At 50.6% G+C, this 21831-nt stretch overlaps 1 protein-coding gene across 15 annotated transcripts in view; it reads left to right on the forward strand.

The window, feature by feature from the left end:
- Window positions 1-21831, forward strand: part of R3HDM2 (R3H domain containing 2) — a 462276-nt gene that overhangs the window by 310683 nt on the left and 129762 nt on the right. For 14 of the 15 annotated variants that reach the window (XM_033936665.1, XM_033936664.1, XM_033936663.1 and 11 more), the window contains one exon: window positions 10337-10579. The exons of the other annotated variant lie outside the window; for it this stretch is intronic. In XM_033936665.1, coding sequence (XP_033792556.1) covers window positions 10337-10579 — 243 coding nt within the window. The remainder of the gene's footprint in view (window positions 1-10336; window positions 10580-21831) is intronic. 15 annotated transcript variants of the gene reach the window in all.

The following is a 21831-nucleotide window of genomic DNA, read 5'->3' on the forward strand; positions in this document are numbered from 1 at the left end:
TTCGAGGAAGTGGTAGCCTCCCTCTCCCAATTACGCCTCCAGCTGATGCAATCCTCCTTCGATGCATTCGAACTCTCGGCACGTGCTGCCGCAAGCGCGGTAGCCATGCGTCGCCTGGCATGGCTCCGTACAATCGATATGGATCCCAACCTCCAGGACAGACTCGCCAACGTACCATGTGCGGGAGCTGACCTGTTCGATGAGTCTATCGAAACTGTTACCAAGAAGCTGTCGGATCATGAAAAATCTTTTCAATCCATCCTGCGGCCCAAACCCAAACCTCAACAGTCTCGACCTTCCAGGCCACCCCTGATTTACCAGCGGCGTTACATGCCCAGACAAATGCCTGCTGCGAGACAACCTGCGAAGAGACAACCTCCCCAGAAGTCTCAGCAAAAACCTCAGCCACCGGCTGCACCTAAGGCTCCCCAGCCCTTTTGACTCCCCTCCCGGGAGCATAACCGACACCGTTCTGCACTCAGCCTCTCCCATAGGGGGCCGCCTCCATCTTTTTTACCATCGATGGGAGGCCATAACCACGGACCTATGGGTCCTTACCATCATAAGAGAAGGATACTCTCTTCAATTCCATCGGGTCCCCCCGGACCATCCTCCAAGAGAGTATCCTTCAAGCTCGACGCAAACCGCCCTTCTTCTTCAGGAAGTCCAAACCTTACTTCAGCTTCGGGCTGTCGAGCCGGTCCCGTCAGACCAATTGAACCGAGGGTTTTACTCCCGGTACTTCCTCGTCCCGAAGAAAACGGGCGACCTGCGACCCATTTTAGACCTTCGGGCCCTCAACAAGTTTCTGGTCAAAGAGAAGTTTCGCATGTTGACTTTGGCTTCTCTATACCCCCTCCTCGAGCAGAACGACTGGTTATGCTCCCTGGATCTCAAGGAGGCCTACACTCACATCCCCATTCACCCGGCCTCCCGAAAGTTCCTCAGATTTCGGGTGGGAAATCTGCACCTACAGTATCGAGTGCTACCATTCGGCCTATCTTCGTCCCCCAGAGTCTTCACAAAGTGCCTGGTGGTAGTGGCCGCGGCACTCCGGGACAGGGGTCTACAGGTGTTCCCATACCTCGACGACTGGCTCATCAAGGCCCCGTCAGCCCCAGAGGTCACTTCGGCGACCTTGGCTACAACCTACTTCCTCCAGAATTTGGGCTTCGAGATCAACTTTTCCAAGTCTCATCTACAACCCACCCAGTCCCTCCCCTTCATCGGAGCGGTCCTGGACACCACCCGACTCCGAGCATTCCTGCCTCTGCAACGCATGGAGTCTCTTCTTCATCTCTGCCAGTCGGTGTCTTCTCGCCAAACCCTACCGGCGAGACAACTGATGGTGCTCCTGGGCCATATGGCCTCCACAGTACATGTGACACCCTTTGCCAGACTCCATCTCAGGATCCCCCAGTGGACCCTGGCATCACAGTGGAATCAGACGTCCGATCCACTATCCAAACACATCTTAGTCACACCTGCTCTTCGGCAGTCTCTACTTTGGTGGATGACCTCTTCGAATCTATCCAGAGGTTTGCTGATGCACTCTCCCCCCCATCAGAAAGTTCTCACAACCGATTCGTCGAATTATGCATGGGGGGCCCACCTGGATGGTCTCCGCACCCAAGGATTCTGGACCAGTGCGGAAAGACTACACCAAATCAATCTACTGGAACTCAGAGCCATCTTCAATGCGCTCCAAGCTTTCCAACACCTACTTCACGACATGGTGATCCTCATTCGCACAGACAATCAGGCCGCCATGTATTATATCAACAAGCAAGGAGGCACGGGCTCGGCCCTCCTTTGCCAGGAAGCTCTACGAGTCTGGGACTGGGCGGTGCGCCACAACGCCTTCCTCAGAGCAGTCTACATTCAGGGGGAGAACAACGTCTTAGCAGACAAACTGAGTCGTCTACTACAACCGCACGAATGGACTCTCCATTCCAGCCCCCTTCACCAAATCTTCACACAGTGGGGGACGCCTCAGATAGACCTCTTTGCGGCTCCCCACAACTCCAAACTGCCTCAGTTTTGCTCCAGGATCTACACCCCTCATCGCCTCGAGGCAGATGCTTTTCTACTGAACTGGGGGAAACGATTTCTATATGCGTTCCCACCATTCCCGCTGATCCAGAAGACTCTGGTCAAGCTGAAACTCGAACAGGCCACCATGATTCTAATAGCTCCTCGGTGGCCCAGACAACCTTGGTTCTCCCTCCTACTTCAACTCAGCAGCAGGGAACCAGTACCACTTCCAGTGTTTCCTTCACTACTTACTCAACATCAAGGATCACTGCTTCATCCCAACCTGCAGTCTCTCCACCTGACAGCTTGGTTCCTCTCAACGTAACCCCTCACCAATTCTCTCAAGAAGTGAGGGAGGTCTTGGAAGCTTCCAGGAAGCCCGCCACTCGACAATGCTACTCCCAGAAATGGACTAGATTCTCCTCATGGTGTGTTTCTAAATCAAAGGAACCTCAGCGAGCTTCCTTATCCTCCGTGCTGGACTATCTCCTACACCTATCTCAATCCGGGCTCAAGTCTACATCCATACGAGTCCACCTGAGCGCTATTGCGGCGTTCCACCAGCCCCTACAAGGGAAACCCCTCTCGGCCCATCCGGTGGTCGCCAGATTTATGAAAGGACTCTTCCATGTTAACCCTCCTCTCAAACCACCCCCAGTAGTTTGGGACCTCAATGTAGTCCTTTCCCGTCTCATGAAGCCCCCGTTTGAACCACTCAACAGGGCCCCTCTTAAGTATCTCACCTGGAAAGTGCTTTTCCTGGTAGCCCTTACGTCCGCTCGCAGGGTCAGCGAACTCCAGGCATTGATGGCGGATCCACCATTCACAGTATTCCATCATGACAAGGTGGTCCTCCGCACTCACCCGAAATTCCTGCCTAAGGTGGTCTCAGAATTTCATCTCAACCAATCCATTGTACTTCCAGTATTCTTCCCTAAGCCCCATTCTCACCACGGAGAATCGGCCCTTCACACTCTAGACTGTAAACGTGCGTTGGCTTTCTACCTGGATCGCACCAAGCCACACAGAACCACTCCTCAACTTTTTGTCTCCTTCGACCCTAATAAGTTGGGAAGACCCGTATCAAAGCGCACCATCTCTAATTGGATGGCGGCTTGTATCTCTTTCTGCTATGCCCAGGCTGGATTATCACTTCCTTGTAAGGTCACAGCCCATAAGGTCAGAGCAATGGCAGCCTCAGTAGCATTCCTCAGATCAACACCAATCGAGGAAATTTGTAAGGCTGCCACCTGGTCCTCGGTTCACACATTCACCTCACATTATTGTCTGGATACTCTCTCCAGACGGGATGGACAGTTTGGCCAAACAGTATTGAAAAATTTATTCTCTTAAGTCGCCAACTCCCCCTCCATCCCACTGAGGTTAGCTTGGAGGTCACCCACTAGTGAGAATACCTGCCTGCTTGTCCTGGGATAAAGCAATGTTACTTACCGTAACAGTTGTTATCCAGGGACAGCAGGCAGCTATTCTCACGTCCCACCCACCTCCCCTGGGTTGGCTTCTCAGGCTAGCTACCTGAACTGAGGAGACACGCCCGGACCTCCGGGCGGGAAGGCACCGGCGCATGCGCGGTGCGGGCATCTAGAAACTTTTAAGTTTCTACAAGCAACACGTGCTTGTGAGACGTCCGTACCGGTGCTCTGTCTGATGACATCACTCACTAGTGAGAATAGCTGCCTGCTGTCCCTGGATAACAACTGTTACGGTAAGTAACATTGCTTTCTTTTCTGCATTTAGTGTTTCACGGTAATGCTGTGAATGCTTCTTGTATTTATTAAAATTGGTTTGAGTGGGATTAGAATGCCATCTGAATCTGTGAAACGCAATTGACGTTTGAGAAGAGGTAAAGACAAGTTGAACCAAGGATTAAGCTGTTTTTTTTAGAGGAAATAGTTCAAATAACAATTGGTGCTAGGGTGTCTAAGAGGGAATGACAGGCAGTGTTCCAGATTCTTAATTGTTCATTTGAGTCTGTAGTTGCAAAGTCCTCATCTTCGATAGAGAATAGTGAAGGAGTTAAAGACTCATTGAGATTACGAAAATCTCTTGAAGAGACAGTTTTAGGTGTTTGGGAGACAGATGGAGGTGACTGTAAGGTGTAGGATGAGAAGATAAAACTATGGTCAGACCAGGGTGGCTTAGAAAAGTGTGAGTTCTGGGGGATGGGAGCAAAGATCATATCCAGTGTGTGACCCTTTGAGTGAGTTGGGCCAGAAATTAGTGGGATAAAGTTAAGATCATGTAGGTGGGTTAGAAAACCAAAAGTTAAGGGATTGCTTAGGTCGTCAAAATGGATATTGAAATCACCTAATATATATGTGAGAATGTAGAAAAGTCAGAAATGAAGGATAAGGCCTGAGTGACAGCGGTCTGACTAATAGGAGGAGGGATATACAGCAGCAGTAGGTCAATGGTTGGACTAGTGTTAATTTTAAGTTGTATAGATTCGATGGGACATTTAGCTAGAGATGTATTGACGGTCATGGAAAGGGAGCCCCTTCTTACCTGAAGGGTACTGGCAAAGGTTAAGTAAGCCTTAGCTCCTTTGCTTAGCCAGGTTTCCACCATGCAGAGGAGATCCAGGGAGAGGTTGGTTATAAGATACTTAAGGATGTGATGCTTAGTGCGTAATGATCTGGCATTGATGAGGCCTATATTTAAGGACTTTTGCATGGAACCGGGCATTAAGGAGCGTTAGCTGCTCTTTAAGCGCGCTTCTTCGTCGTACGCCACAAATTGTTGAGTAAATATTGTAGTTGAATATAATAATTAAGAATGATGGCTATATCTTCTATGGACAGCTACAAACAGCAATAGTATGGGTTCTTGGTGACATTTTATAAAACCTTTTAGTATATTGCTTAGCTGTCATAATAGTTCACAACAGAGTGTACAAGTTTCCTGCTACATGTGCCCTCTCAGGCAAATATAGTGCCTTCCTTTCAGGCTATTACTACCTTTATTTAGGTCTTGTGTCACCCCTACTTGCATTATTAGATTTGGTTCAAAATTTTTTTAGAGATATGTAGGAATGGCTAAAGATAATTTACCACCTATTGTTAGAATTCAGTAAGTATACATCCTTCCCTGGAACGTCTGCAAGAGACTTTGGCAAAGGAGATCATTATGTGCAAAGGTTCATAGACAACGGCGCGAAAGACAAAAGTGCGCGCCAACAATTGAGCGCAGCGCGCTCCGCTCTAAATTACAGTTTTTAGGGGCTCCGACGGGGGTTTTTGTTGGAGAACCCCCCCCAGTTTACTTAATAGACATCGCGCCGGCGTTATGGGGGGTTTGGGGGGTTGTAACCCTCCACATTTTACTGTAAACTGAACTTTTTCCCTAAAAACAGGGAAAAAGTTCCGTTTTCAGTTAAATGTGGGGGGTTACAACCCCCCACAATGCCCCCACAACGCAGCGCGATGTCTATTAAGTAAAGTGGGGGGTTCCCCCCCACGCCCCCCCCCCGGTCGGAGCCCTAAAATCAGTAATTTAGAGCGGCGTGGCGGCGCGCGCTGCGCTCAATTGTCTGGGCGCGCCTTTGTCCCAGCGCGCTTTTGACCTGACACCATGTGCAAAAATGTGATGGATTTCTTGGAGACTGCATTAGACTTAGTTATACAGAAGCTGACACTAGTGGTCACTTATGACATATGTATGAGCAGTATTCAAATTTCCCTGATCTTTATAAAATGATTGAAAAAGGGAAACATGAATATTTGATGTATAAACCCAAGAGTTCTTGCCCTGGGAGCATCATTTTATTTTCTGTTTTTTGTTGTTTTGTTTTTTTAGGGGGGGGGGGGGGTTTAGGACTAAACAGAATTAGGATTCCTAGGCTAAAAATAAATACTGTATTTTTCGCTCCATAAGACATAGAAACATAGAAGATGATGGCAGAAAAGGGCTACAGCCCATCAAGTCTGCCCACTCTGCTTACCCACTCCCTGTCTATGCCCTAATGACCCAATTTCCTTATCTTGACCCTCGTAGGTATTCCATTTATTCTTAAAGTCTGGCATGCTGTCTGCCTCGATCACCTGCACTGGAAGCTTGTTCCAATGATCAACCACTCTCTCTGTGAAGAAATACTTTCTGGTGTCGCCATGAAATTTTCCGCCCCTGAGTTTGAGCGGGTGCCCTCTTGTGGCCGAGGGTCCCTTGAGAAAGAAAATATCATCTTCCACTTCGACACGTCCCGTGAGGTACTTAAATGTTTCGATCATGTCTCCCCTCTCCCTACGTTCCTCGAGAGTGTAGAGCTGCAATTTGTTCAATCTCTCTTCGTACGAGAGACCCTTGAGCCCCGAGATCATCCTGGTGGCCGTCCGCTGAACCGATTCAATTCTGCGCACATCTTTACTGTAATGTGGCCTCCAGAATTGCACACAGTACTCCAGATGAGGTCTCACCATGGCCCTGTACAACGGCATTATGACTTCAGGCTTTCGGCTGACGAAACTTCTATTGATACAACCCAATATCTGCCTTGCCTTAGATGAAGCCTTCTCCACTTGATTGGCAGTTTTCATGTCTGCACTGATGATTACTCCTAAATCTCGTTCTGCTGAAGTCCTAGTTAAAGTTTCTCCGTTCAAGAAGTACGTCCTGCATGGATTTCCGCTTCCGAGGTGCATGACCTTACATTTCTTAGCATTGAAGTCTAGCTGCCAGGTTGAGGACCAACTTTCCAATGTAAGCAGGTCCTGCGCCATATAATTCTGTAAACTGCATTCACTTACTATATTACATAGTTTGACGTCATCGGCGAATAGTGTTATTTTACCTTGAAGCCCTTGAGTCAGATCTCCTATGAATATGTTGAAAAGGAGTGGACCCAGGACCGAGCCCTGCGGCACTCCACTGGTCACCTCCGATGTTTTAGAGAGGGTACCATTAACCACCACCCTCTGAAGTCTGCCACTCAGCCAATCATTGACCCATGCAGTTAGTGTCTCTCCTAACCCCATCGATTCCATCTTGCTTAGCAGCCTGCGGTGTGGGACACTGTCAAAAGCTTTACTGAAGTCCAGGTACACGACGTCCAAAGACTATCCCAAGTCCAACTTTCTTGTTACCCAGTCAAAGAAGCTGATGAGATTGGATTGGCAGGACCTACCCTTGGTGAATCCATGCTGACTGGGATCCCGAAGATTCTCTTCATTCAAGATCGTGTCCAATTTGCTTTTAATTAGTGTTTCCATGAGTTTGCACACTATTGATGTGAGACTCACCGGTCTATAATTTGCAGCCTCTGCTCTGCAACCCTTTTTATGCAGAGGAATGACATTAGCTAATTTCCAGTCCAGGGGAACTTTCCCCTTACTTAGGGAGAGATTGAATAGCTCAGCCAACGGTTTCGCCAGGACATCGCTCAATTCTCTGAGCACTCTTGGATGCAAATTGTCTGGTCCCATGGCTTTGTTCACCTTGAGTCTTGCCAGACGCACCTGACCATAAGACGTACCCTAGATTTAGAGGAGGAAAACAAGAAAAAACCACTCTGAACCAAATTCCCCCTGTCAGGCTCTGCATCCAACACCACACTCCTTGCCAGGCTCTGCACCCTGTCCCCCCTCTGGTGGTCTAGTGGGAGGCTAGGACAGGGCAGGCCGAGACAGGGCACAGGGCCTGAGGGGGAGGAGAAGTTGAGGACTTGAGCGGCGTCGGTGAGCTTCCAGCACCATTGGCACGAAGCGATGCCGGAATAGAGCCATTAGGAGTCTTCACGGTCCTAAAAACTGCCGGCCTAAGGAGGAAAGTTGCCACGGCAGAACACACAATGTTCTAGGTGCTCTAATCGTCGACTTTGAGTACCTGCTTTACTTGATTCCCCTTTCTTTTTTTTACAGTAGAATTTCAGCGTTCATACTTTTACTTTTTTTCAGTTTGGGTTCTCATCTTCCTTTTTTTTCTTTTCAGTCAGTTAGAGAAAAAACTGACAGGCTACGGGGGTGGAGCTCCAGAGGCATGGTGGCTGCACATGCCCAGTAGAAAAAAAAACCTACTGTATCTAGGGGAGAGTTCCGCCAGGCAGGCTCAGTCCAGGGACTTCACCAACAAGTGGGGCTGCATTACCCTGCTTGTCTTCGGAGAACTTTAAAATATGCAATGTCACCTTGGTAACTGCTACAGAAAATTCCCCTTCAGTGCCAAAGTACATCAAGAAGTAATACAAACCCTGCAAAGAGCATAAGAATAGCAATACTGGTCCAGACCAATGTTTCCTTTTTTTAACTAATTTTAATAAACAACATACATTGCACAATCTGTGAAGTGTTGCGAGTTCTTCAGTGCTCACTCTCAACACAAATCACCGCAAAAATACAGTAGGCGGTAAGACAGTGGTCTTTACTAATTTTTATTTGGGGCTATTTTGAGTCCAAAAAATGCTGAAGGAGAGCCGCCAAATATCTTCCTACCCAGGATCAAGACACAAACCAAAGTTTCTGGACTTCCTTCCTCACCAGAACACCTGGCCTCAGTCACATGCAGAAAACAGAAAAAAACCCTTTTCAAACACAATCTTATAAACGAGCCCCTCTTTTATAAACTGTGCTAGCGTTTTTTAACACCGGACATGGTGGTAATAGTTCCAACACTCACTATGAGCGTCGGAGTTGTTACCACTGTTGCTGGCGCTAAAAAAACACTAGCACGGTTTTGTAAAAGGGTGGGAGGGAGCGCTAATAGTACTATTGTGTACAAACGAAACCCTAATATGCCAGACTCTGCACAAAGTATACCACAAAAGAAATAGAAATAAATGCATTTCTTCCTGAACAGTCCAAATTATAAATACAGCAGATATAAATTTTCAAAATTGACATATTTCAATCACTAATTTGAAAATAAATACATTTTTCCTATATTTATCTGGCAATTTTATTTTTCTGATCATATTGTTCCCTCTGTGCTCTTAACTCCATTTCCAAGGCCTCCTTTTGCATTTGTTGTTTCTTTCCTCTCCTTCACTTTTTCCACATCCATCCATCTTTGGCATTGATTTTCTTATTCAATTTTCTTCTATTTTCCTGCCTCCATCTCAAACCTTATCTACGTTTCCACCTATTCCCCTCTCCTCCATTCATGTGCACCATTTCTTCCCCTCCCCTCCATCCCTGTGCACCATTTCTTCCCCCTCTTACTCTCCCCCTCCATCCATGTGCACCATTTCTTCCCCTCCCCCTCCGTCCATGTGCACCATTTCTTCCCTCTCTTCTCTTCCTCTCCATCCATATGCACCATCTCTTTCCTCTTCTCTTCCCCTCCCCTCCATTCATGTGCACAATCTCTTCCATCTCTTCTCCTCCCCTCTGTCCCCTCTGCACCATCGCTCTCTTCTCTTCCCCTCCCCGGCATCCATGTGCACCATCTCTTCCCTCCTCTTCCTCTCCATTCATATGCACCATCTCCTTTCCTTCCATCCATATGCCCCCTGTTCCTCTCCTCTCTGCTCCTCTCATTCAACATATCTCCCTTCTTCCTTCTCGCCCTCCCCCTGTTCCACCAAATGACTTCCCCACCTGGTTCCAAAGGCTCCCCTTACCATGAAAAGTACAAGAAGGTCACCAGCAAGGCAGTGATTCTCTGGCGGTGCCCGCAGCCAGGTCAGCACGATTCCTTTGTTGCGGTCCACCCAGCCAGAAACAGGAAGTTACTTCAAAGGGGGTGGACCATGGCAGAAGAACAGTGCAGAGGAGGACCCCAGCAGTACTTCAGAATCGTAGCTATGCCAGCACCCTCACATTTTTTGAGGTGAGGGGGGCTTTGGAACCCGGTGGGGAGCTTTAAGCCGCACAAGAGGTCCTATTGCCAATTTGTTTGAGGGACCATGGCTTCTGTCCCCCCCAGTTCCAACACCTATAATATAGCATATCTTCTGACTCAATTTAATGGACCTTGAGACTGTGTGCATGACACAAGGGAGTCAAACAGACTAAAAGTTTCTTTTACCTCTTAGCTGTGGCTCGAAATAAGCAAAAGAATCTAGAAGAACAGTTCTTGGGTGGGAGCTAAGATTTTTGGATTTATATGGATCTAATAATATCATTTATTGATCTAATAATATCATTTATATGGATCTAATAATTGATCTAATAATCTAATCTAAATAATCTAATCTAATCTAATCTAATCTAAAATAATCTAATCTAATAATTGATCTAATAATATCATTTATATGGATCTAATAATATCATTTATGGATCTAATAATATCATTTATACTACAGTTTGCATTTAATGTTTGCATCCTTTCCCTCCTCCCCTTTCTCTCCCAGGCAGATGAGCTGAACAGCCATTTTGGGCAGATGAACCTCAGTCGACAAGGCTCCTCTGAAGCTCCTGACAGTTCCCCCACACTATTTCAGCCTCCACTTATTTCCCAGCATCCTCAGCAGACTGGCTTCATCATGGCTTCTACAGGGCAGCCCATGGCTTCTAATAGCTATCCTTCCTCAGGACATCCTCCTCCTAGCCAGCAAGTTCTGCAGCCACAGGGCTTTATACAGTCACCTCAGCAGGTACACACAGTTTAGAAAGAGGCTAAGGATAAGGTTTCTCTTTATTACCAGAGTCAGGCTACCCCTCCTTTCTTCAGGGGAATAAGTATTTGTATATCCTTGCACACACTAGTCAAAGCTAGTCAGGATTCCAAGTTATGTATCTTGTTTGCTACCTCAGGCTCATATCTGCACTTCCGAAAACTATTGAAAACATCTTTGTAAGATTTTTGGGACATTAATGATTGTCACAAATTTTGTAATTCACTGATTTGTACAGTCTCTTGCTTATGTAAACTTCATCGATCTGGAAGGTTTTGCGGTCTATAAATGTAATGTAAAGTTTATTCTGGAATGAGTGGGTTCTGTATCCCTTTCTGCCAGGAACTGTAGGAAGCCTCAGATGATTGAAGTCGTAACTCCTCCCTCTCATAGCATACTCTGGAGCATACCCCTTGGACACCAGTCTTGTCTTTCTACAAGCCAGCCTGTAGGACTCAGTTTTTCTGCTCGTGTTTCTTTTATTATCTTTCGTGGTTTTGCCCTCATGCTATGGAGGTTCCCTGCAGGGGACATCCTTGTGGTGGGATATCACAGACAGTTGGAGAACGTCTGTTTCTGGGGGGTTCCCTGCTCTGCAGTAAGCCCCCTGGACAGCCTGCAAGTCAGATCAGGGCTCCAGGATTGGGAGCTAGCTCACCCCAGGTTTGTCTGCTATTGGGTATAGCGCAGGCTGAGCGGTTCTGTGGAGGTGCAACCGGGATTGGAGCTGGACTGCGTACCTCCGTGAGGTACTTGCGCCACATATCCGAGGGTGGCGGAGGTCACTGGCAGTGGTGGTCGAGCCGGTGGGAAAGTCAGAAGATTTGAAATCCAGCTTTCTGAGGCTTTAGATCTCCCTATATGCTATTTTCAGCATTGCCTGCTGCTTCTCTCATACAGCACATGGAACAGTGACTGACAGCTTATTTTAGCAATTTTGGGGGGGTCTTAAAAGGGGGGTTTTGGTTGGTTTTCTTGCATGTCCTACCCCTCCCCATCTCTAAAATTGCAGTTTTTTAGGGATTCCTGTTCTTTTCCCAGGCTATTTTATTGCCAAATCGGCACCCACAGTGTCCATCTTGGATTTTTTTCTGATTTGAATAAAACTACCATATTTTTTGCTCCATAAGATATACTTTTTTCCACCCAAAAATGGGTGGAAATCTTGGTGCATCTTATAAAGCGAAGATACAATTTTTAAACCCCTCGCACCATTTTAAATCACCCGCTACCTCCTCTCCTTTTTTAAAGCACTTTGCTGCCGCACCTTTTAAAACATTCACCTGCCACCGTCATCCGCTGCCACCCGCCGCTGTCATCATAGTACCTAGTGGTCCAGCACCGTCTCTCGCCACCACCCGCTGCCGTCATCATAATACCTGGTGGTCCAGCGTGTATCCCTCCCTCGCTAGCAATGCACAGGTCAGGCGCGAGCTTTCTGCACTCCTGCTTGGGCCCACGCCACTATCTGAATGGCTGACCTGAGTTCTTGCGGAACTCACGGCACCCATTCAGATAGCAGCGCAGGGCCAGGCGGGAGCACGTAAAGCTTGCGCCTGACCTGTGTGCCGCAGAAATAGGACAAGACAGCCATCTATTTAAAAAGGTACCGGGGGGGGGGGGGAGGAGAATCAGACTGGAGCAGAGCAGACCGAAGATGAAAGAGAGGACCGGAGCTTAAAGATTTTTCTGCTGTCCTACGGTTGGGGCTGCCACTGTGGTAGATGGACCTTTCTACCTCCTTTGTTTGTGTATGGGGTTTCAATGCCTCTTGTTTCCTCCCCCAAGGGCTGGGGTCTCTCAGGAACCAGGGCCTTGGCTAGTTCCAGCATTGATGCCACATAGATGTGTTGTTGACATGGGGGGGTGTATTTTCTTGTTCCTTTGGGGGGGTGGGATATATTCTAGTTCTAATGTGAATATTTGTTGATATTATGATTGTCACTTTTCTGATCTTGTTACCACTGTTGTGTATTTTGTATACTGTTCTGCTTGTAATTTTTCTCTCAAAACAAATTGTTTGATCATGAGAGGGGGTGAGGGTAGGTGGGATGGGGTTGGGGTACTTTCTGTAACCTCTGCTGGATGATTTAATATATTCTTGCATTCTTTATTTCTATATTTTTAAATTTCTAATAAAAAAAGATTTAAACTTAAAAGTACTAGGGGGTATGGGGGATGATTTTAAAAGGTACTGGGGTGAAAAAAAGTTGTTAGCTGGGATGGATCCCTCCTGTTCCAGCCTACTAGTAGACTAGCAGAGGTGGGACAGGGTACAGAGCCTGGCAGGAAGTGTGGGGTTGGGTGCAGAGCCTGAATTTGGTTCAGAATGTATTTTTTCTTGTTATCCTCCTCTAAATCTAGGGTGCGATTTATGGTCAGGTGCGTCTTATGGAGCGTATATTTTTTATACTTAGGAGCTTCATTTCTGCTCCAAACTTCCCAGATGGCCTACCCAGGACAGATTGGGATGGATTCATGCCTCGTTTGCGGTGGAATGGTTTCGGATGTGCAGCCATGCTCCACATGCGCTGCGGCCCGTTACAGGGGGTGAAGTTTGGCCGGATGTGGTGCCTTCTTCCTCTGGGGGGGGGGAGCCTGCTTGAGCCTGCTCCAGTTTCTGTGAAACTTGCGTACGGGGCACCGGGCAGTACACTGACAGCATATCAATGAAACGCAAGCTTGGTTCTGGTGAAAAACCTTACAAATCTTCCAAGCACTCTAAATCTGAGTCACATACGGCGGCTCTCGCCACGGGAGACTTTTTCCCCAGGATTTTGTGAATATGCTCTATCAGGCATATCTGGTTAAGAAGTCTTTGCCTGTTCTCACTCCACTGGCGTCTGGGCCATCTGTGGGGACTAATCCTCCGCTGGACCCAGGTCTTTCAGTTTGTTCTCCAGAAGGGACCCCAGACCACAAGAGGGCAATGCTTGGATATGGCAAATCTGGCGGAGCTTCGCAATCCTGGGATCTGGCAGATGATCCCACTGCACAGATTTTCAAACCTGCAGGTCTTGAGAATCTCATTGCGGGATCCCTGCAGGAATTAAAGCTGCAGCCGGATCAGCCGGTCCAGGCAGAATGTTCTCTCATGAGTGATATTGCCTCATACTGCATACTGCCTCATTTCCTGATAACCCCAATGTGGTTCGTATCGTGTCGGATATTATCCCAGGACAAGCAGGCATGATATTCTCACATGTGGGTGATGTCATCTACGGAGCCCCAGCGCGGACAGCTTTTCAAGCAAACTTGATTAAAGTTTCAAGTTTGCTACACTGCACCACGCATGTGCATGCCTTCTTGCCCACTAGAGGGCGCATCCCCACCTCGTGGTCCTCAGTTCATTCTCTTCCGCGGAGCCAGAAGCCCTGTGGAAATTGTGCTCTTAGTATTTGCCTTCTGTCACCGCGGCTGTGTCCTTTTTTCGACTCGGTCGCTGTGTTTTTCTTTGTTGTTCTTTTTATTTCCTTCAGTTTTCGTCAAAAAAAAAAAACAAAAAACTTTTCCGTTCGGCTCCGGGGGCTCCCGGTAGCCGCGGCCGCGGGACCTCGCTTGTTCCCGGCCGGTTTTTGGGCCCATGTCCCGTCCTGTGACGGGCTTTAAAAAGTGCACCCGGTGCGATCGGCTCCTTTCGATCACCGATCCTCACCGGTGGTGCTTGCGTTGCCTGGGCCCTGAGCACCCCACCGACGCCTGTTCCCGGTGCTCTACTTTTCAGCAGAGAGCTCTCCGCCGCCGTCGGGCTCGTATGGCGGAGCTCTTTGCCGTTGACCCCGCGGCGGGGAAGGCCTCGACGTCGGCTTCGGCCCCGGCCTTGACCTCGGCCTTGACTCCTTCGTCCTCGCCCCGGGAGCCCGCGGCATCGAAGCCGGTGTCTTCGACCCCGAAGTCGGCGAAGGGTAAGTCCTCACTTCCTTCTTCAGTTTCAGCCTCGAAGAAGCCATCCTCGAGTTCCTCGGCGGGGGCGGGTGGGTCGTCCTCGGCCCCGCCCTGAGCGCCGAAGTCGGGTGCCCCGCGGGAATACTCGGTACCGAGGTCGCCCTCGAGGGAGCACCCGACGGCCCCGGATCTGCCGACTATGATAGGGGTTCCCGTCTTCCAGGACTTGCTCCGGGCTCTCATCGCCTCGAAGCTGTCCGGGGCCCTCGCGCACCTTCAGCAGGCTTCGGCCTCGACTGCCCCGGCGTCGGTGACCTCGGTCTCGGTGCCCTCGACTTCGGGCCCTGGGGGGGTTTCGGCCTCGGCCCCGACCTTGCCCTCGACCTCGGTTGACCAGCCTGAGCGAAGTGTGCGGCCTCGGGACAAGGTGCGGCGAGTTCGGAGGATCTCTTCCTCTTCGTCCTCGTCGAGGTCCTCCCGGGGTTCCTCGCCCTCGGGTCGGCCTCGGGCGAAGCGTCGGTCGAGGAAGCCCAAACGCCAACGGGCCTCTCCTCGACGCCGCGGTCGATAACCCGAGGCTTTTCCGTTCTTCAGAGGTTGAGTGCTCGAGGGACTCTTCGCCAAGACGGAAGGGGCGTGCCTCGGTGCCCCATACCCCGGGGACTTCCCGAAGGGGTTCCTCGGGGCATGGGCGGTCCCCGACCCCGTCCAGATCGCTCGGTGCGGCTTCCTGGGGTTCGGGGTCTGGCACGGGGAAGGAACCTCGTTACTCATGCGAGGCTTCTCCTTCCTTATTGGCGAGGCGCTCGTCTCGATCTCCCTCTCCGCCTTCGAAGCCCTCCTCTTTCTCTAGATTCGTTCTTGATATGGGAAGGGCTTTGGACCTTGATCTGGGAGCAGGATCGAAGTACACCAAGGAGTTTTTGGAGGAGCAGGATTTGCCCTCTCCCCCCAGAGAGACGCCTTGGCTCCCTCTCAATAAGGTTCTTACCCAGACCTTTTTGAGGAACCTTGACTCCCCTCTTACGGTCACAGCGGTGCCTTCTAAGATGAAGTCCAAGTATCGCACTGTCCCGTGCAAGGGCTTTGATAAGGCACAGCTGTCCCACCAGTCCCTACTGGTGGAGTCAGCTCTGAAGAAGTCGCAGCCTTCCAGGGTCTCTGCGGCGGTTCCCCCCGGACGGGAGGGACGGACCTTGGACAAGTTTGGTCGTCGCCTCTATTCCAACTCTTTGATGGCGACCAGGGTCCTGAATTACGCATTCACCTTCTCGTCTTATTTGAGACAGATGGTGAAGTCGTTGCCGAGGTATCATGGAGTCATGCCAGATTCCCATAAAGAGGATTTTGGGGCCTTTATGTCCAATTTGTCTCAGCTGCGTCTCTACCTCTTCCATGCTGTGTATGACGCATTTGAGCTCGCCTCTCGTGTGTCCGCCTTCGCGGTGGCGATGCGCTGCCTGGCATGGCTCCGTACCCTGGATATGGACCCAAACTTGCAAGAGCGTCTGGCCAATCTTCCATGTGTTGGCTCAGAGCTGTTTGATGAATCCTTGGAGGCGGCGACCAAGCGTTTGTCTGAACACGAGCGCTCTATTGCCTCATTGGTCCGTCCTAAACCCCGGGCTCCGCCGCAGAAGCTGTTTAGACCTCCTCCGCGGCGGTACCCGCAGAAGTCGATGCCAGCCTTCTCCAGGCCTCCGCCCCGGCGTCCCCAGCAGCAGGGCAGAGCGTCCCACCCAAAGCCTCTGGCGCAAGGAGCGTCTAAACCCGCTCCGTCTTTTTGACGTGATGCGCGGTTGGGGGCGGGCCCCCTCCGCACTGTCAAAGGACCCCCTTCCTATCGGGGGCAGATTGCAGGCCTTTCTTCCAGCCTGGGCTGAGATCACGTCAGACGCGTGGGTGCTCCGGATCATCTCCGAGGGCTACTCGCTGAACTTCTTAGCCACGCCACCGGAACATCCGCCGGGGGCTTCTCTTTGCTGTCGAGACCAGCTTCCTCTTCTCCTGTCGGAGGCCAGGTCCTTGTTGGGCCTTCGGGCGGTGGAGCCGGTGCCCCCGAACCAAAGGGGACGGGGGTTTTACTCCCGTTACTTTTTGGTCCCGAAGAAGACAGGGGACTTACGCCCCATTCTGGACCTCCGGAGGCTCAACAAGTTCCTTGTCCGGGAGAAGTTCCGTATGTTATCCCTTCCAGTCCTGTACCCTCTGCTAGACTCAGGGGACTGGATGTGCTCCCTGGACCTAAAGGAAGCATATACGCATGTTCCGGTGCATCCCGCCTTCCGCCAGTTCTTACGGTTCCAGGTGGGGGAGTTGCACCTACAATATTGCGTCCTTCCCTTCGGGCTGGCCTCGTCTCCTCGGGTCTTTACGAAGTGTATGGTGGTGGTCGCGGCTGCCCTAAGATCTCAGGGGCTGCAGGTCTTCCCCTACCTGGACGATTGGCTGATCAAGGCTTCATCCCGGGAGGGGGTTATCTCAGCGACCCAACAGACTATCATTTTCCTTCAACGTCTGGGGTTCGAGGTAAATTTTCCCAAATCGCAGTTGTGCCCGGCTCAATCCCTTCAGTTTATCGGGGCCGTGCTGGACACGGTTTGCCTTCGTGCGTTCCTTCCCTCGTCGAGACTGGAGGCTCTGCTGCGCCTGGCCCGTCAGATTTTGCTGCAGCGCTCCGTCTCTGCGCACAGGCTGATGATTCTACTCGGCCACATGGCTTCGACAGTTCATGTCACGCCGTTTGCCAGATTGCATCTGAGACTTCCTCAGTGGACCTTGGCCTCCCAGTGGCGTCAGGATCGAGACCCGCTCTACCTTCCTGTAACGGTCACTCCTTCCTTGAGACGATCGCTCCGTTGGTGGACCAGCTCTTCCAATCTTTCCGGGGGTTTGCTCTTTCTCGTTCCTCCACATCGCAAGGTCCTGACCACGGACTCTTCGGAGTACGCGTGGGGGACTCACCTCGACGGTCTGCGGACTCAAGCGCTATGGTCGGCGGAGGACCGTCTTTGTCACATCAATGTGTTGGAGCATCGGGCCATTTTTCTGGCAGCTCGAGCGTTCGGTCATCTGCTGCGAAATCAGGTGGTCCTGGTACGGACGGACAACCAAGTGGCAATGTATTATGTAAACAAGCAAGGGGGAACGGGCTCTTGGTCCCTGTGCCGGGAAGCTTTGCGCCTTTGGGAATGAGCGACCTCCCAGAACATCTTCCTGCGGGCGGTTTACATTTAGGGAGAGAAGAATTGTCTGGCCGACAAACTCAGTCGTCTTCTCCAGCCGCACGAGTGGTCCCTAAACTCCCGAGTTCTGCGCGAGGTCTTCGACCGCTGGGGGACTCCTCAGGTGGATCTGTTTGCCTCCCCGGAGACTCGCAAACTGCCCCTCTATTGTTCACGGATTTACTCCCAGGACCGTCTCGAGGCAGATGCCTTCCTTCTCGACTGGGGAGGGAGATTCCTTTATGCGTTTCCTCCTTTTCCTCTGATCTTGAGGACGTTGGTTCACCTCAAGTCATCCAGAGCCACTATGATTCTCATCGCGCCTCGTTGGCCTCGTCAGCACTGGTTCTCCCTGCTCCTTCAACTCAGTGCCAGGGAGCCTCTACTTCTGCCTGTGTTTCCCTCTCTGCTGTCTCAGAGTCGGGGTTCGCTGTTGCGTCCCAATCTTCAGTCATTACATCTGAGGGCTTGGTTCCTTTCCCCCTGACTTCGGAGGTCAGGGAGGTGTTGGAAGCCTCGCGCAAGGCCTCGACTCGGCTTTGTTACTCCCAGAAGTGGACCAGATTTTCATCCTGCTGTACCTCACACCATCTGGATCCGAGTTTGGTTCCGGTGTCCTCGGTTCTGGAATATTTGTTGCATTTGTCCAAGTCTGGGCTGAAGACGACTTCCATCCGGGTGCATCTCAGTGCTATTGCTGCTTTCCATCAGCATCTAGAGGGATGTTCTCTCTCTCTTCATTCTCTGGTGGTTCGTTTCATGAGGGGTTTAATTAATTTTAATCCTCCTCTGAAACCTCCTCCTGTGGTTTGGGATCTTAATGTGGTCTTGGCTCAGCTGATGAAACCTCCTTTTGAGCCGATTGATAAGTCTCTTCTTAAGTTTCTCACTTGGAAGGTGGTCTTTTTACTTGCGCTCACGTCGGCTCGTCAAATTAGTGAGCTACAGGCTTTGGTTGCGGACCCGCCCTTTACTGTGTTCCATCATGACAAGGTGGTTCTTCGCACCCATCCTAAATTTCTGCTTAAGGTTGTGTCTGATTTCCACCTCAATCAGTCTATTGTTCTTCCGGTGTTCTTCCCGAAGCCCCACTCTCATCCTGGTGAGGCGGCGCTTCACACGCTGGACTGTAAGAGGGCGTTGGCTTTTTATCTCCAACGTACCAAGTCTCATCGGAAGGTTCCTCAATTATTTTTGTCCTTTGATCCTAATCGGCTGGGACATCCTATTTCCAAGCGCACCTTGTCCAACTGGCTAGCTGCTTGTATTTCTTTTTGCTATGCTCAGGCTGGTCTCACGCTCCATGGTCGAGTCACGGGGCATAAGGTCCGGGCGATGGCAGCTTCTGTTGCTTTCCTCCGGTCTACTCCTGTGGAGGACATATGTAAAGCTGCCACTTGGTCTTCGGTTCATACGTTCACCTCCCACTACTGTCTGGACACTTTGTCCATAAGCAACGGCCGGTTTGGCCAGTCGGTGTTACGTAACCTGTTTTCCTAATTGCCATCCTCCCTCCTGCCCTTTTTTGGTTGGCTTGGAGGCCACCCACATGTGAGAATATCATGCCTGCTTGTCCTGGGATAAAGCACAGTTACTTACCGTAACAGGTGTTATCCAGGGACAGCAGGCATATATTCTCACAACCCGCCCTCCTCCATGGGGATGGCTTCTTTGCTGGTTATGGAACTGAGGACCACGAGGTGGGGATACGCCCTCTAGTGGGCAAGAAGGCATGCACATGCGTGGTGCAGTGTAGCAAACTTGAAACTTTAATCAAGTTTGCTTGAAAAGCTGTCCGCGCTGGGGCTCCGTAGATGACGTCACCCACATGTGAGAATATATGCCTGCTGTCCCTGGATAACACCTGTTACGGTAAGTAACTGTGCTTTTTGGATAACCAGGAGGATCCTTTGAAATGCGATCGGGCCATGGTGAGACTTTATCCCATGGTGGTAAGTTTTACCAAGTGCTTCTCTGAAGATGGATTCCGCTGTGGCTCAGATCACCAAGTGTACCTTCCTTCCTGCAGTAGGAAGGGTGGTCCAGAAAAATGTTCAGCTCAGATGTGTGGATTCCATCCTTAAACGCCTGTTTCATTTGGCTGCGGCCGGTTTCACAACAGCAACAGCCTCGTCCTTCGTAGCTCGGGCGTGCCACTCCAAGCTACACTATGACCTTGACATTGTGGTGTTGCGTGATTTGGATTTTCTCTTCTCTGGGGTTGATTATATTGCTGATGCATTGTATGTCATCTTGTAAGTTTTTGCCTAGCTGGGCACTTATTAGATGTCCGCACTGAGAACCTCCTTGAGCAAGTTGCCCTTTAAGGGACAGCTCCTGTTAGGTCAGAGTCCAAGCTCCTGTTAGGCCAGGGTCCAAGCTTACAAACCCAAGGCTCTACCAAGAAACCGATCCCGTTCTTCCAGAAGCTTGGGGCATTTTAATTGTCGTCCATTTTGACATCCTCGCCAAATTTCTGGCCCTCCCTCTTCAGGACAGGTACCCTTTGTCTTCCAGACCCTTCTTTCGGAGGTCTGGCCAGCAGCAGTCCTCGACTAAATATCCGGCAGCTCCCCCTAAGAAGCAGTTCTGACACCAGGCCTCTGGCCCCTCTCCCACACTTCGAGGGGAGGTTGTCAGCCTTCCTGGCGGAATGGGAGACCATCACATCCAACCACTAGGTTTTGGAGGTTCTCCGCTAAAGGCTCCAATTTGAGTTTCTCTGTCGGAGTATTTTCTGGATTCCTCTGCAGGCCACCCCAAGAAGGCACTTCAGGTGCAGGCCACAGTCTTAGATGTTGCGGCAATTGAGCCCGTGGGCTCTGGGAGATACTCGATATACTTATCGTTCCAAAGAAAGGCTATGAAGATTGGAAACCGATTCTGGATCTCAAGCGGTCTATGCTGTGCAGAAGGTGCTCCGATTCCGCATGGAAACAATACGTTCCATCATTGCTTTGGTGGCGCCGGGAGAGTTTCTAGCCTCCCTGGACCTCACGGAGGTGTACCTCTGTTCTCATCTTTCCGGCGCCCAGAGGTTTCTGCAGTTTCACGTGCTGGAGCAGCATTTTCAGTTTGCAGCTTTTCCCTTTGGATTGACAATGGCGCCCGGGACTTTCACCAACGTGATGGTGGTGGTGCATCTCTGCTCCCTGAGTGTCCTGGTCCATCTGTATCTGGACGACTGACTGATCAGGTCTTCCTCTAGCCGAGGGGCTCCAGGCGGTCCAGCAGGTGGTTCCCTTGCTGCTGCATCTGGGCTGGGTGATCAACCTTCGGAAGAATCAGTTGGAGCCCACCCAGGATTTGGAGTACACGGGGCAGAACAAAGTATTCCTCCCCATGTCCCGTCAAGAGAAGATTCGGAAGGTCATCAGAAACCTTCTGGCCACTCCGACCCCATCGGCTTGGCAGTATCTCCAGATCCTGGGGCTCATGGTAGCGACAATCGATGTAGTTCCATGGGCCAGAGCTAGACTACGTCCTCTGCAGGTGGCTCTGTTTTCCCGATGGAATCTGCAGCAGGCTCAGTTGCTTGCCCTCCTGCCTTGATCGGTGGTGGCACACAGCATCATGGAGTGGTGGTTGCGACCCCTATCGCTGGCCAAGGGCCTTCTGCTCCAGAGTTTAGATTGGGTGACACTGTCCATGGAAGAGAATCTTTCCAGCTGGGGGTGCAGTCTGTAATTGTAAAGGGCCAGTGGGCGCCCTTGGTGCGCAAGTGGAACTGAGGGCAATTTGGCTAGCCCTTCTCCATTTCCAGGGTCGTCTCCATCAGTGAGCTGTCCGGGTGTTCTTGGACAATGCTGCTACGGCGGCTTACATCAATCATCAGGGGGGCACAAAGAATCCCTCACAGAGCGTGGAGACTCGGTTGCTTTCTTTTGCTGAGCGGAAAGACACCTTATATCGCTGTCTGCGGCTCACGTGGTAGGTGTGGACAACGCTCAGGCAGACTTCATCAGTCATCAAACACTGGCCCCCAGAGAATGGTCTCCTTGAGAGGTTCGAGTGCATTGAACGCAGTGTTCGATCTCATGGCGACTGCAGCGAACAAGAAGGCCGATCAGTTTTACAGTCATCGAGAAGCCGGTAGTGATGGCCTGGATGCTCTGGTTCAGC

Source organism: Geotrypetes seraphini, chromosome 3, assembly GCF_902459505.1.
Source record: "Geotrypetes seraphini chromosome 3, aGeoSer1.1, whole genome shotgun sequence".
In the NCBI taxonomy this organism is placed as follows: domain Eukaryota; kingdom Metazoa; phylum Chordata; class Amphibia; order Gymnophiona; family Dermophiidae; genus Geotrypetes; species Geotrypetes seraphini.